The 16,349-nt window shown below is 44.9% G+C and overlaps 1 protein-coding gene across 1 annotated transcript in view; it reads right to left on the bottom strand.

Annotated features, from left to right (window-relative positions):
- Positions 1–2,008: 2,008 nt before the first annotated feature.
- RSU1 (Ras suppressor protein 1) overlaps positions 2,009–16,349 on the bottom strand; it is a 94,108-nt gene continuing 79,767 nt past the window's right edge. The window contains exon 9 of the mRNA XM_084282722.1: positions 2,009–2,457. Coding sequence (XP_084138848.1) covers positions 2,355–2,457 — 103 coding nt within the window. The 3' untranslated portion in view covers positions 2,009–2,354. The remainder of the gene's footprint in view (positions 2,458–16,349) is intronic.

Here is a 16,349-nt window from a genome sequence, read left to right as displayed (position 1 = left end):
CAAGGCTTTCATTTTCATGTCAGAGTCCCGGCTCCATGCTTTGAGCCACTTAGCAGCTTTGTAGCCACTTAGCAGCTTTGTAGCCACTTAGCAGCTCCTCCCTTTAACCCCGAGGAGGTGCTGGAGGCACCCTGGGGTACCTCATGGCCATGGCTAATTCCAGCCCCATTCCCATTCCAACCAAAGGAGCCAGAAGGCAGCACCCAGGCAGATGCAGAGAGATGCCAGCACAGCACCAGCCCCGGGTGAGGTGCTCCTGCTGTCACTCGGGGCTCAGCTGCACCTGCACCAAGCCCTGCCCTTGGCCATGGTCCTCCGCCCAAGCATGGTGGCGTGCTCAGGGCCATGAAGTGAGCACACATACAACTTCTTCCAGCCTGATAGCAGGGATCCAGCCACAGCTGCAGACAGCTGCCAGGCCAGCCTTGTGGCCACTGCCACCCCCAAGGGCACAGCGTAAAGAAAGGATGCTGGAGGAAGGGTCTAGAGCCACTCCATCCCTTCCCAATAGGTGTGCCTTTGCTATTTATTTTGTTCCAAAAGGAATTTGCAATAGGAGTTTTGGGATCTTCTGACATTTCACTGACATTTCTTCAAGGCTTTTTGTAGCGCGAGTGTGATTGTCATTAGAGACCCTCATGTTTTAATGCCAACGTCTAGATTGAATTGTGTGCGTTCTAGCAGCTGGCCGGTTCTGGTTGCGGATTGGTAATGTGCCCCCAACCCAGCACCTCAGCGGGCCTGTTTCACTTGGAGCTGTTCCCCCAGACAGATCACTTATGAGGTTTGGAAAATCCTCTGCAGAGCTTGCAATAGATAAAATTGACTGTTCCTGACAAGTCTATCATTTTCACCGCTTTCCATCTGCCTATCAAGACTGCCTTATTATTCTGAAGTACCAAAGACCACTCAAAATGTGTCTAAAGCTTGAAGCCAACTTCCTATCCCTGCTTGCCAATTCAAAAAATCTGTTGCAAAATATATGTCAATACATTTATTCCCAAACTAAGTCAACCATTTATTACTTAGACGCTGGGGTAATCCTAAACACGATCAAGAGGCTGCTGGTGATGAGAGTCTTTAGATACAAGATGGCTTTTATAGAATGTGTCATTTCTATCACGAGATATTTAATACCTTTTCATCTTTTATTTAATACAACTGCAGTCTGGGCATATTTCCTGCCTTGCTGACTGGACAGCACCAGAAACTCAGCAATAGGTTGCGTTGCTCAGGTATGAAATCCATGAAAGTGGAAATCAGGAGCAGGAAGGTCCTGACTCGGCCTATCTTGTTATGAATACCTGTTCTTGCTCCTTGAGTTTCCTGGTTAGCTTTTGCTCTTGCAAGACTAAAACTGTTTGGAAATCACTGCCTGTATTATGGTTTTTTCCTCCCACTGATAAGACCTGAAGCTACTTCAGATGTTAAACAATTTGTTGTTTAATCACTTTACAACCTGCGGCTTCTGAGCTTGGTTGTGGTGCGGGCTTTGTACAGATAAATATAGCACCTGTGGCATTTTCAACAGCCATTTGGAACACCTCTTCAATACAAGCATTTTCATGGCAGAGATTAAATACATTATTTGGGTTTTCTGCTTAAAAAAAATCACTTTAAAAAATTGGCAGAAATACCACTTTCTTCAAATGAGAAAGCTCTCTTTCCCCAAATTGAGGCTGGCAACTGGCAGCTCTTTGCACAGATATATATTTTTTTTCTTTCCTCTCTCCTCTCCCCTACTCCCTGATTTCAAAATAACCTTCAAGGCAAAAAAGCAGGACACAGCAATGTAAAAGAGAAACAGAAACTGATTAAAAATTTTCACTCTTGAGCAGAATGCTTTACATTTTAACCAACTTGTATCAGACAAAATGCTATCACATTCCTACAAAAGAAATTAACACAGTGCAGGAAACTGGACACTTATGTTCTTCAAGAATATCACTATTCAGAAGTTCTACCACAGAAATAAAAACACAAGACAAATAGAGGCTTTTATTAAAATCATATGTAATAATATATGAAATTTATTATTGTGTAAGTGCAAAAAACCTGATATTAATAGGGTGTGATACATGTGAACAGAGGACATTAATGTACATATAAATAGAAAAGCTAAAATGTGTTTGACAGTGATATATTAAATGGCTACATAAATGTGACCATAATTAGGAGAGTGTGTAATTTTGTATTCCTTAAGCAGAATCTTCTAAAGCAGCACACATAGTAAACGGCCTTTAACTCTAGTCTCTGCTTCCTTAAGATATAAGTTATAGGAAATGTGTTGGAATATCATAGGCACATGCAAAAGAGATATAAAAGATATAAAAACAAAGGCACAAGCTGGGGACTTATTTGTTCTTGGCTGCCAGAGGCTTACGACTGATCTTCTTCGACTTGTCATTGTTCTTCTTTGGAGGTTCAGGGTTTGCCTGCATGTGTCTGCCATAAAGACTGCAAGGAAATAAGACAAAGAATATTTGTGATACAACCATTAAATGCTTTTAATCTGCAGCATGTTAAACAACACAGCTGGTTACTAGATATATAAAAAAAAAAGGAAGGTCATTACATTTATTTTGTCTCAACACACTCATTTTTCTATTAAAAGTCATGTTGCAGTCCACGTTACTGATTTTTTGTGACTTGGAGTAACACCGTGAAGAGCAGGCCTTTGGAGCAGTGAAGGAGCAATCAGTTTTGCCTTCAGAAACTAGCAACCTTTACTCTGCAGTTAGGGAATCAAGGCTCAGAGGGCTGTGAGGATGCGTATTCGAGTCGACAATGACAAAAATTGGGTTGAGCTGGAGAGATAGAGTGCCCACTTAGAGCAAAGTGAGCATCATCCCTAACTAGAAAACCCAAGGGCTTGATAATGTGACAGAGAGCAATGGTGTCACAGCCTTCTTTGCTGCTCACAGATGATTGATAGTACTGGGACAGCTACCAACACATCACTGCCACATTAGTAAGTACCACTGATTAAATGTTGACAAAGTATCCTACAATTAAGACAGCTAGCATTCACAGCAACACTAAACAGACTACATGGCTGAGAGGATCTTGCTAAATATCACATAGTAATTAATAGATAATTTATGAGTAATCCTGATTAAACTAAATTAAAAATGTACCAAAAATAAACACAGCTCAAACTTAACTTCCCATATTGACACAGAGTGCTTTTTGAAGATGTACTTTGCAGGGGTGTCAGTGTATCTAAAGGGAACAGAGCTGAGCTTTGTTTCTGCTCATTCAGCTGTATAAACACCAGCAATGTTGACACAAATACTGAACCCCTCTGAAAGATGTCCCCCTGCTAATGCTTCAGCTTCATGCTGGTGGGTGTCCGCTCTGATCCCACAGTATTGCCAGTAGGTTGGACATGGATGTCTAAAACCTGACAGGAATTCTGCTACTGAAAAGGTAGCAGCGCTGTGTCGCTGCCCCTCCCTGTGTCACTGTCCCTCCACCTTCTGGTGACATTTCTCAAGAAACACAACAGGCCTAAGGGCTTTGGGCCAAGCAACTCTTCCCAAAACTGCCTCTGGACGTGCAGGAGCGCAGTCAGTCAGCGCTGTTGCCACAGAAGCTGGGCCCTGCCTTTCTGGGTATCTGCGGCACCACGGAGGCCCCAGCTCCCCTCAGGAGGCGAGCTGCCATGGTTCATTGCGCACTGTTGCTGAAGTCCATGTGTAGAGCTCACACGTCTGTCCAGCCCTTGTGGCAAACAAGGACCGGCTACAGATCCTTTCACTGCTTTTGCTTAGTCACATCAGGACTGAGTTAGTTTCTCATGAATTGCTCCTGCTTGTCCAGAGAGCATGACCTGATACACAGCTCTGCCATGGCTACCGGCCCGAGCGGGCGTCTTGGAGATAAAGTGACTCTTTACATAAAGTCACCTCTTCAACACTGCAGGCTGAAACTCAGCAGCAGGGGATTGGCCTTGCTTCTCAGACATGACCTGGCAAAGGCCTTGGTCAACTGTACGTAAGAGACATTGAGAAAGGATCCAAACAGAGGTACCTTGAGTCACCGTGCATACAGCAGCACGGCTCTGGAGGGGCTATTTATGGCAGGTACAGAGAGATTTCAGCTAAGGCATACTGAAGCTGGGAGGTTAAACCTACCACCTGCCCTCGGCTTTAGTATTTCACGGTACCTGGAGGATACTTCAGCCCTGGGTTTGCTGGATTGCAGAATGGGATTAGAGCTTCTTCTAGAGCACGGAGGAGAAGTAGCACTTGTTTTCACCTCAGCAGCTGCGGCTTTACATCATGCTGCTAAACGGGCTGCTGTCAAGGTGTACTCTACCCAGAACAGCCCCATGCAAAGAAAATGCAGCTGTAAACTAAGCCACGATTTCACCTTACCAAAATGTTATGTGTGCCATCACCTACTGTCAACGAGAAATTTCCTGACAGATGCAGAGAGAGCCCTGAATGCCTGTGATAACTGCGTGCTGACTGTTCGCTCCAATACACCTATTTTCATTTTCATAAGATATACAGCCCCAACAGCAGAGGCTGTATTTTATCCCAGCACAGCACATGTACTAATCAAATGTCCATCCTAAATACCTGTCCCATTTTGGAAGGCATTAAGTGAGATGAGAGAGGGAAGATATGGAAGGGGATGTTTTGGTATGAGGAAATACTATCATTGTTGGAAAGCACGGAAATATTTTCGCTGTCATTCAAGGAGGCTGTCTCATCAAAAAACGATCCAAGGTAGAAAGAGTCAGGGGACAAGAAGCATCTTTTTCTCAATGATAAGCAGCACAGCATTTGAGCCACTGTCAGCAATAATTTCCTAACTCTGAGAAGCCAGCAATAGAAAAATGGAAATAGATGCTTCTACTGTGTGAACACCAAGAGTTAGTTAAATAATAAATTAACATTCAAGTTGTTTTTTTTGGGCTCTGGAAAAATAATCACAGAATCATTAAGGTTGGAAAAGACCTCCAAGATCATCTGGTCCAAGCATCTCCCTACCACCAATGTTACCCACTAAACCTTATTACATTGGAGTGGAATGTGAGTTTTTACCTATAAATAAAAGTCCCCACTTGGGACTTTAAGCACTGAATTAACAGAGAATCCACTCATCCATTTTATTTGAGCGTACACACACAAAAACATTCCGATGTCTTCAGCATACTGCTGCCCACAGCTTCCTGTTAGAGCCAAGCAAGAGAGGACTAGAATGGCTTCCATGTGTTTTTCACTGTGTTATATGCCCCTTTTTTGGTTAAGGCTCCATTTTTTTTGCTTTGGAAACGTCATATGAATTTCCCACTCAGTCAACACTTTTGGCATTCACTCTGTCTCTCATTTTCTGCTTTCTCAGTGCAAATTTTAAAGCTTGTGGACTGGCAGAGCTCTGATTTAGTGAACTACTTCTGAAAAGGGAGGGTGTGGTGGGACTTCTACTGACTACATGCATCTTTTGAAGTGGTAGAACTGAATACTGGCAATTTTGAATCAACTGTGGAGTGCTGGCAAGTCTACTTGGGCAATATCTTTTGACTGGAGAATGAGGTCCAGCAGCCACTTCATGTGTTAAGTAGTAAAAATCCCAATATACCTGTAAGTAGTTCTGGTAGCAGTTTTTCTTTGATATTTGCTCCTTTACAATATTCAGTGCTGCTGGTACTTTGGCACTTCCCTCCCTATCACCGTGCAAATACTACGTTTGTAGTAGTAGATCTGTGTGAGCTGCAGGAACCTGCAGCACTTTTACGTTCTTTTGCCTTATTCTCATGTCCAACCACTTTGTGGGCATGGGCACCAAAACTTCATCCAGAAGAGTAATTATTGGGTTTGAAATAAACCAATCAAACAAATCTACTTAGGTTTCTCTGGCAAAATTTCAAGTAAGTTTCAGCTGCACGTTGCTGTCTCGGCTGAAGATAAATGCATTACAATCTATCATAGTAGTCTGCTATGCAAAGAGCAAGGATCAGACGTATTTAGATTATATAAGCCTTCACAGACAGGGACTCTCTCTCTTGTGTTTGCACACATCAAATACAAGGAGACATATGGTGTCACAACAACATTTAAATACAATAATGACTGTGATAATGCCTCTGGGACAGAATTTGCCTTCTGTTACACGAGGGAAAAGAGAATTCCGGATTTTCAATGAACTTCTGGTACAATGACAGACACTACTTTTATAGCTCCCGAGGAAAACAAAAATACAACAGAAAAACAACAACAAAACCAACCAGCCATAATTGAACTGATCCACATGGAGAAGCAACTACCCGAATTGCACAAGAACCTAAAACCCTTTGGCTATAACAGACGTGGAGCTCACACAAACAGTCCTTAATGACTTCGATACCTGCTGGAAGGATGCAGCCGTGGAAAGCACAGCTTGTAAGTCACCGTCTGTCAGCCAAGCTGTAGTGGCTGGGTGCATGCTCCTGCTCTGCCATCACCGTGAAGTCAAACACGTTGTGCTGAGGCACTCGCACGCTGTCCTTGGCACCATGGGTCAGTTTAAAACATGCCCGCAGACAGCCTCGCTGCTCAGCTGGTGGGTGGCAATTTACTGCGTGGTGGAACCTCGACATAGCTGCTTGCATGGCAAGACCCTCGGCAAGGGCAGATGGCCTCGATAAACAGGGACAGCAATACTAAGATTAATTGTGCCTACTGTTTTAAGGCAGATTTGTGAGGTAAGTGCTGATAATACATGGCAGGCGCCTTCACGCCTGATATTTGGAACATGACTGGTTCATGGTATAGCTCCAGGCAGAACACTACGCACACCTCTCAGCCCAAAGCCTGGGCTGAGGAGTAAAATCCAGACTGCAAATAAATACTTGAGATACTTGCAGTCTGCAGCAAGTCAGGAGCTAGTTATCATAATCACAGCTCACAAACCGTCGACCCTTTGTAGACTTAGCAGCTACAGCATTGCATGCAGCCTTCTCATTATGTGAAAGTGAAAGGCGAGATGAAATGCAAGACAGAAATTTCAGAAAACCCTCAAAGAGATATTTCCAGTTGCTTTCTTTCCTTGTATACATTTTTCAAAGCGAACATCTCTCATGAACATAAATGTTTCTTTGTATGCAAATATAAACACAAATGAATTCTCCCTGCATTTTCTATCTGCCCCACTGGAAGTAACAAATGAGAGCACTATGGCTGCTGCAGCAAAACTAACAATATCAAGTGAGAAAGATGCTCATTAAACTTCATCATTCTGTCGACTTTAATGATGCTTTTACTTAATAAAAATTCCCTGAGCAGTTGCAAGGATATTAGGCAAGGTCTTTGGTTATGTATCAGGGGTCTAAGCTGTCACTAGCAAGCATGCAGTTCAGGAGGGGCATTCCCAAGGGGAGAGAGTGAATACAGCTTTCTTGTAATAAATTCAGAGAGAATCAATAACCACAGACTGCCACATTACTTAAACACTTAGGAAAGTAGGTGATCCTTCTAAATTAAACTACAAATTGCTAAATGTTGCAATTTACAGTATAAGCCCAGGCACGAAGCCTTGCAGCTTGAAAGCATACAAAAAATCTTGCTACCGAAATCTCTGAATTTAAAATTCACTAAGTTGAAAAAGAGTCATTTTCAAAAATCCCCCTCAGCACAATTTTCTCCAATTTTTCTCTCTTGCACAACGTGACACTCACTAGCTGAAGGCTACGTTCTCCCACAGATGAAAAGAGTGAACTCATGTGAACTAGTGAACTGGTGTAATGCGTTGGATGCACACATTGGCTTTCTTGAGTTTAAGCATTTTGAAATAGGATTTCAAGAACTAGCCACAAAAATACATCGCTCTCTCTGTCTGTAATAGACATAAGGGGTGAGTATGCAGAATAAAAAGGACAGGCATAGACAGATATGATCCTGGAGAGATATTGTTTTCAGATATCTGAGAAACATACATGAGAGATCCCAGTGCTGCTCAATTTTTCAAAAGCAGGCATTTTTTCTGCCATGGACATTTCCAGTGAGCTCCACAGAACAGAACCCAGGCTCATGTGCTGAACCAAGAGAGGGGAAAGGATAAACCAGCAATGATACCATGAGAGACCAAAGTCTGAAAGAAGTATTGTCAGGCTGACACATGCTGCTTAGCCTGCATTAGTTTTAACTCTCAAGCACTTACTGCAAGATGCCTTTGCCCAGGCAGATTTTGCACGGATTATTGCTCCTCTGGTACGTCCGCTGTGTGACTGAGCCTGGCCTTTTCTCCTGTGGGAGCTGCTGACACGTTCCCTTCTCCAGCCACGTGTTCTCCCAGGATAGAGACAGATACAGGCATTTAATTTGCCAGTGATGTGCCCATGAGAGAAAACAGGTTTGTGTCTGTGTGAAACTTACTTTGCAAGTATTGTATTATTTTGGTAGATTACCAATAACTTATTTTTGTTCTGTGATGTAAGGCAAATGATTTATATTAAGAGAAACATTACATGGGTAAGTGATACAAATATCTGGTTTCCTTGCACACTCGGATGGCAAGCGGCAGCTTTAGGATTCTTAATAAGGAAGCACAGACACGAGTGACTCATTTTATTCAGCTAATTTTTTGCCCCTTGTTTGCGAGTGCTCTGAGAGCAGATGGCAATAGTGTCAGTGATGTTCATCATCTGAAGCTCTCTGCAAACTTCTTCATAAAAAATTGGATTTTGCCTGTCATCTGCTTGTGTACCGGCTTCTTCTTCTTCACACTCAGAAATTCAGGCAGTGCTGCTGAACAGGGCAGGTGCTGGTGCTTCCCCTTGCCTGCTGCTGGGTGAGTGCCTGGGCTATTCAGCCTGCCGTTCTTAAAACGCTGTAAAACTGGGCCAGTATTCCCAGATCTGGAATGCTTTGTCTTCCTACACTCCCCACTCTCACTCAGGTACCCCTAACATTTTAAACTTCCTCGAACCTTGACAACCCACAGCCCTATGACACTCCTCTGTGATACTGCCCTGTACCCTCCACCTGGCCCAATAATCGTTACAACCCAAAGTTCCTGCAGAGGTGGAGCTGGCACCACCTTCCCCTGTGCCCCTGCATGTTGCCTTTCAAGGAGACTTTGTGCATCAGCAGGCCGAGCACTGGGAATCCCAAGGCTCTCTCGGGTCCTCCTCTGCTACCTTCACACAGAGACACTCCGCAGGTACCTGGCCACCCCAGCACAGGTTATTCTGTCCTGTCCAGCACCCAAACTCTTCAGGCAGGGGAAGCTCTAGTTTGTAGCTAGTTTCATTTTTTGGAACATGATTCAGAAAAGGAAAGGATTTAGGATGAGTGGACAGCCAGCTGCCCAAGCCCGTGTGGTACTCAGTGGAGACCTTGCTAATACAGCCAGCAGGGCTGAGAGCTCTCCAGCTGACCAAACACAAGGGTCTGCGGCGTGATGCTCAGCTGCTACATGCTGTTACAGATCTCCACTGTCTACGGTGGACAGTGGGCAGCCAGCTGACACGCAGACGCTCACATTTAGGTATTTTAAAATGCTAGATGAAGTCCGCCCAGAGAAACCACTCCCTCTCTTTTCCCACTTTGCACACACTCACAAGCTGTCAGCTGCGTTGCTTTAGAGACTCGGCTGAGTCACACAGTCCAACATTGACTTATTGCGAATTCCTGCCTAAAAACACTCCAAATCGCAATAAGCAAGAAAGTACTCAGCCAAAATTGTCCTGGGGCTCACTGTCTCTACACTGACCTGTGTAGAACGTGCCCATCCACCCCGTGTGTCTCTCACTGGCCAGCCCCGCCGTCCTTCCACTTGACCATTCATCCCACAGGGCAACCTTCTGCCAGATCTCTCCACCCCAATATCTCCCCTTTCTGCTTGCTGTGCCTGAAGAACAGAATGAGTCTCTACTTGGCACGTTTCTGATGCTCCTTCCCTGGGGGTTACTGTCAGAGACGGACCCTGATGGACTTCTGCCCTGAGCTGAGGAGCTCCCTGTGGTGCTCCTCACAACAGCACCTCCAGTCCCACCACAAGCACTCAGCAGCCCGAACTGCAGCTGTGGAGGGAACACGCTCCAGCCAGTCATATAAGGAGACAAATCAGGTGAGAAATATGTGTGGGGAGACTTGAGCTGAAGTAATTATGATTTATAAACATCTGCTCTCCCATAGGGCTGGCAGTTGCAGATGATCTTAATTCTGCCAGACATCAGCTCTTAAAATGGTTAATTTAATCCCGACTTCCTCGAACTCCTGAATGTTAAGAACTTTTTTTTTCCCCAAAAAGGAATTCCAAGTATGTGCCAGGCATTTCTTTAATTAATATACAGTAATAAAAGAAAGCCATCTCCTTATATTCTCTGAGGCCAACAGCCTTCTGAAATGAGTACCTTAAATGAGAGGCTTGTTACAGGAGCACAGCTGGAAGCTCATAGAAATCTTGCAAAAAAAATCTGTTTTAAAAGAAAATGTACAGGCCAAGATTTGCAAAATTGGTAATGACTTTGCACATCCAGCTTGAAAGACCTTACAGGAACTGTGGCTTTTGGCACAGAGATTTTTTTTCAAAAGCACATGGATCATGGGCATCTGTCTTCTGAAAACTGGACCTACTGAACACCCAGTGAGCTGAGCAATGAGTATCTCAGCCTTCACACAAAACCACAGAGGCATACAAAAGGGTCCACCATGGACCCAGGCCACACATGCAAAGAGGATGTACCTATATTTGTACCTTTAAAAAACAAGATAAACACAAAGATTTCATTTACAGACTCTACTAAGTTGATAAAACAAAAGAAGTGAACAAAAAACCACCTAGCCCAGAAGAATTAAATGGCAGCCTGAAGAAACCAAGGAGGGACACGCTGGAGGGAAGGGATGCCATTCAGAGGGACCTGGACAGGCCTGAGAGGTGGGCCTGTGAGAGCCTCATGAGGTTCAACAAGGCCAGCTGCAAGGTCCTGCACCTGGGCCAGGGCAATCCCAAGCACAAATACAGGCTGGGTGAAGAACAGGTTGAGAGCAGCCCTGAGGAGAAGGACCTGGAGGTGTTGGTGGATGAGAAGCTCACCATGATCTGGCAACATGCACTTGAAGCCCACAAAGCCAGCTGTATCCTGGGCTGCATCAGAAGCAGTGTGGCCAGCAGGGTGAGGGAGGGGATTCTGCCTCTCTGCTCTCGTGAGACCCCACCTGGAGCCCTGCGTTCAGCTCTGGGGCCACAGCACAAGGACGGCATGGAGCTGTTGGAGTGAGTCCAGAGGTGGACCACAAGGGTGACCAGGGGGCTGGAGCACCTCTCCTATGAGATCTTATAGTGGCCTTCGAGTACCTAAAGGGGAACTACAGGGAAGCTGGGGAGGGGCTCTTTGTCCAGGAGTGTAGTGATAGAAGGTGGTAGAATGGTTTTAAGCTAAAAAAAGGTTAGGTTTAGATCAGGCATTAGGAAGAAATTCTTCACTCAGAGGGTGGTGAGGCGCTGGCACAAGCAGCCCAGAGAAGCTGTGGATGCCCCATCCCTGGAGATGTTCAAGGCCAGGCTGGATGGGGCTTTGGGCAACCTGGTCTTGTGAGAGGTGTCCCTGCCCATGGCAGGGGGTTGGAACTGGGCAGTCTTTCAGTTCCCTTCCCATACAAACCATTCTAAAGTTCTATGAAGGCAAAACTAATCTGTTTCTGCATGTGGATAAGGTCCTATCACACTCAGTTACACAGAATTTCTCACCAGGGATTCACACGCACCTGTGAGGGCTGATCTACCTTCTCACATTCCCTTTCAGATGGATCAGTGAGCAGACCACTCCCTGGATCCACCCCAGGCATGGAGAAACTGCACAGGTCAGAGCCCAACCCCATGGCTGAGAATTCCCACTGGCCTCAATGGAAACTTTTCCCCCATGTTTTCTTTTCACAGATCAAGTGGCCCTTTCCCACCTACCTACGACCAGAAAGAAACAATTTAGTGCGCCAGAAAAAGCCATCAGCTGCAAACCCTGAGGACCAAGGCACCCAGTAGAACAAAGGACACCCTCTATCTAATGAATTAAAAGGAACCAAGAGCTGCAGAATCTGTGTTAGCAGGATCAGCTTCTTTGACAAAAGCCAAGACAGGTGGCTACAGAGAAAAACAAATCAGCAAGAAGGAAAAAGACAATTCATGTGAGAAATAAGCGTGTCTTGTTTACTGAAGTCATGTGTATCATCACTACCCTTGCATTTACGTATCTGTAACACCTTGAGCATGTAGTAGATAAACCAAGTTGGCTCCTTTTCACCAAACTATGTTTCTGGGTCTGTATTTGTGGCCACCTGCCTGCTTGCAAATTAACCCCAGAGAGGCAGAGAACAGGGGGCAGAAAACACAGCGGCTTGCAGCACAGTCAGCTTCCTTGAGCCATCCTCAAGGCGGCCTTCTTCACTCCGTTATTTTAATGCTATTGTCCACATGGCATCCGCTGGGCTTATGGAAAGCAGTGCTCATTTTCCTTTTTGACTGCTACGGCAAGGGACTTGCTGCTCAGTTATATCTCCTTATATAATCTTTATTATTGATTTACTACATGCATTTTGCTGTGCATCTAATTAACATTAAAAAAAAAGGAAAACAGGGTAAAAATAGCGAAGTGCAAACCAAGGAACTTTCTCTAAGTTACTCTGTGTCTGGCAGGTACACAGTTTTTCCCCAGTAACCAGACAAATTGTACCAATAACACGGAGAGAACAGGGACTCTGGGGAAATACTGATACACAGTCTTTTTTTCATTCTTTTTTTTAAGCAAATACTGAAGTGTCTGAGTTAACCTGAGCCTGCTCAGCTGCACGCTGAGGACGGCTGATTTCTCTGGCAGTAGCAGGGAGAAGACGGGACCACATTTCTCCATAGGCAGGGCTTGCATTGCTGTCCTGCTCCGCTGGGCTGGCTCAGGCACCTCTCCCAGGGTGAGACAATTCAAAATAGACTCAAAAGACTGCACAGTGATGACCTTGGGCAATCTAATCCCCCTGACCCAATATTCCTGAGACCCTGAAAGGTGAAGGACTAAGCCCTGGTCCCGCTGCACAATCCACTCAGGTGGTTCCATGCAAGAAACTCTTTCTGGAGCGCCATGCAAGCTCTAGAAAGATCGTGCAAAGGTGGCATAGAAGGGAGTTTGGGGATTGAGCAGAGAGATTTATGGGTTATACAGGACTCATGAGATGTTTTAGGGAAGGGCCAAGAGAGTGGGAGGGAGGAATCAAGATAGATGGCAGAGAGCAAGTGCAGGAAAATGCATCAGGGTCCGGGTGGCGAATAAAGTAGGCTAATGACACATAAGCAGGAGGCTGGTCAGCATGCTTCTTCAGCTAAGCCCAGCGTCAAATCACCTCCACTTTGTCCTACCTAAACTGTTTCTAACTATTTTCTGTGCAAGCATTCTTTCTGAGAGTGCACATGTGAGGCCCATCAGCAAACTTCAGGCGTCTGGATGGTGGACTCACTGGGTCTGGGACCTGACACGTTAAAGACCAAGATGTAGGGAGCCTGATACCAGAACGATTCCTGAAAGAGGGTTTTCCCTGAGCATTAATCCGTATGTTAGGCTGTTGCTTGTCCACTCTAGGTTTGTGTGTGTTCATGGCAGGCCACATCTGTACACTATTTGTACATGTACATGTTCCAATTTTGTGCTTTGCCTTGCTACTGGCAGGGAAGAAGGATAAGGAGTAGCTTCTCACTGCCACTGGTGCATGAATCCCCTGGCTCCTTCAGGACCCTGGGTTCAGCTGCTCAAAAGCACCACTCGAAAAAAGGTGAAGAAATTAGGAAACACTTCCTTTTGAGACCATCGCAAAGGAAATGAGTAAAGCACGGAAGTACAAAGGACCATTTTATTCCCATGTGTGAAGTGCTGCGCATCACAGACAACCCAGTTTCACTCACACACCTGAGTTGGCTTTGTTCATCTCACGTTTGATGCATCTTCCAGAAAGGCTGCTCCAGGGGAGCCTTCCTGGATTGAATTTTTGAACATGCATAACAGGCCAATGTAAACTGAATTTTGCCCTCTTCCTCACGAAATCTCTTCCCAGTTGCCAAATACTGCCCTTTTCAACTCCCTCGGCCAATGCTGGCACAAGCACACCAACGACATTGATCTTCCAGACGCTCTGACAAGTTGTGCTCAGACAGGCCCACAGACATGTGGAGGAGCAAGGAGATTCAAAGCCAGTTTCAAAATCATTTTCACTATTCATGCAAAAATTAAGAACACATTGGTTTTCCAGTTGTACATCTATGGCAGAAGATCAAAGGTGGTCACACAGATACCATGTAGTAAGAGGACAGAGAGCATTCACCCCATTTGCCAGCCAATTTTGAACATCCATTAGAACTTGGCAAAAAATTTTTGGGTTCCAAGCAAATCTTTGGTGTTTTTCCATGGTTATTACTGTGCAGACAAAGCTATTCCAGAATCTTTTCAGGTGGGACCGGTGCTATGTGGCAGCCAATAATCTTTATGGTAACACTGCAACGAAAATGTCGCTTAGTGTAATGAGCAGAGATCATAAGTGAAGCCCCCAGCTGCCTCTCTATTATTTTTCATTACAGTCTTTCTGGGTTTGTTATGCTTCAAGAGTACTCAGGGAATTACACCAAACTAGGCTCACTAGTCAGCTCTTCATTACTCAGACCATACTAAAACTGAGCCATCAGCAAACTGAACCAGCTCCTGAGGCAACACGACATGAACATTTGTTTGAATATTTACCATTTCTTTTTTAGCTTGTCCTCCTTCTTCAAGCTCTGTTCTGTGAAACAAACTTATCTGCAGTTGGAGGTGGTTCTGAAACAACAGGAGAATCGCAGAATATGTTTTCATGCCATTAACACCTTGAGGGAAGGGCTGGGCTTCCTTCTGACTACTAGAAACAAATTGCAATATACTCATTTTTTCCTGATGGCAATATTTTCCTTTGATTTGTATACCGCAGTGCTGGGTGAGACACGAAGTCTCACTGGCTGTGTGAATCCTCCCTGCTCCTGCAGATTTTCACGTTGGCTTCTAGCAAAGCCAGAAGGTGCCCACCGCTCTGGAAAGCACCAGTAGCACCTTATAAAAAAATCCTTCTTTGAAAACGACAGCAATGGACATGAAAGAGTAAGTCCTGGCATCACAAAGCCTGCATGGCTTCCTGAGCTGCCTTCAGGCTGTTTCAAGGCCCACAGCAGGAAGAACGTGGAGCCTTCTGAAGGCCTCCTTTCTTCCTTGATGTCCACTAAAATGAAACAGCAACATGCAGCCAGCCTGATTTTGATTTCAAGAAAAACAACGCTTTCTGCTTCTGATTTCAGTGGGTGCAAGGTTTGGCCCTTAATGCCACGCATGCTGTAGACAAAAACTGAAAGTCTGCTAGTGCACGCTGCACAGCACAGGCTTTCCTGTGAGATATTCTCATCTGAAAATCACATTTTGTATTTTAGCCCTCCACTGAGCTTGGGAAGCGCACAGATCTTTAGGTTATTCATGGCTAGGAATCACAACAGAGGTTTTGGCATAATCTGCGTTGTAATTAGTGTTAGCAACTGAGGCGTATCTTTGAAACAGTGCAAAACCAAACACTGCTTTATGATGCCAGTCAAACCACATGTTCTTCATTATTTAAATCATCTACTCGCAGCCATTATTATGAAGCTTATGAAGCCTTTCCATGCAAGCAAATAGGCAAATTGTGCTTGCAGTACAGCTCACAAGCCCCAGACTACACAGCAACATACGAAGAACATCTAGGCTGGTTATGAGCACTGGAGTGAAAATGATGTCTTCTCATCAACTGTTTGTAACAGCTAGTGCCAGTGAGTCACTCCGAGTTCCTTACTGCACACATTAACCAAAATAGCCTCTCTTACAAGGAAGGTAGGCTTATGCATGGGTTTTGCTGAACATCTACTTGCTGTAGGTAGGCAGCACTCCTCCTAAATTGTAGGTGCTTACGTATGGCAGTGAGTTACAGGAACAAATATGGAACTTTTACTTAAAAGGCCAGGAACGACTTTGCTTGGTCATCAGACATTTGCAAAAGGCACCCACAGGAGCCTTAACGAGTGGTGCAAAATAAGCCAGAGGTTCCATCTGCTTCTGTGCTAGGGGAAAAGGAGCACAGCGCTGGAACTGTTTGCAGTGAATCAATGTACATGGCACAGCAAAAATGAAAGGCAGAAAGAGGGCAGCAATGGGGAGCAACAAACCTGCTCTGCATCTTCTTGGAAACATGCTGGAAAACACATTGCAGAGAGGGCAAACGTGATCCTTTGACTGACTGTTGTCCTTTCTTTTTGCTTCCCCGCCACTCAGGCTAATAACATGCTTGCAAAATCCCACTCTAAGCACACAGGGTAGCAAATGGGTTCCC

This window comes from Netta rufina (genome assembly GCF_964035555.1).
Source record: "Netta rufina genome assembly, chromosome: 2".
Classification (NCBI taxonomy): domain Eukaryota; kingdom Metazoa; phylum Chordata; class Aves; order Anseriformes; family Anatidae; genus Netta; species Netta rufina.
Note: the sequence above shows the minus strand (reverse complement) of the source record. Positions and strands in the feature narration are given on the sequence as shown.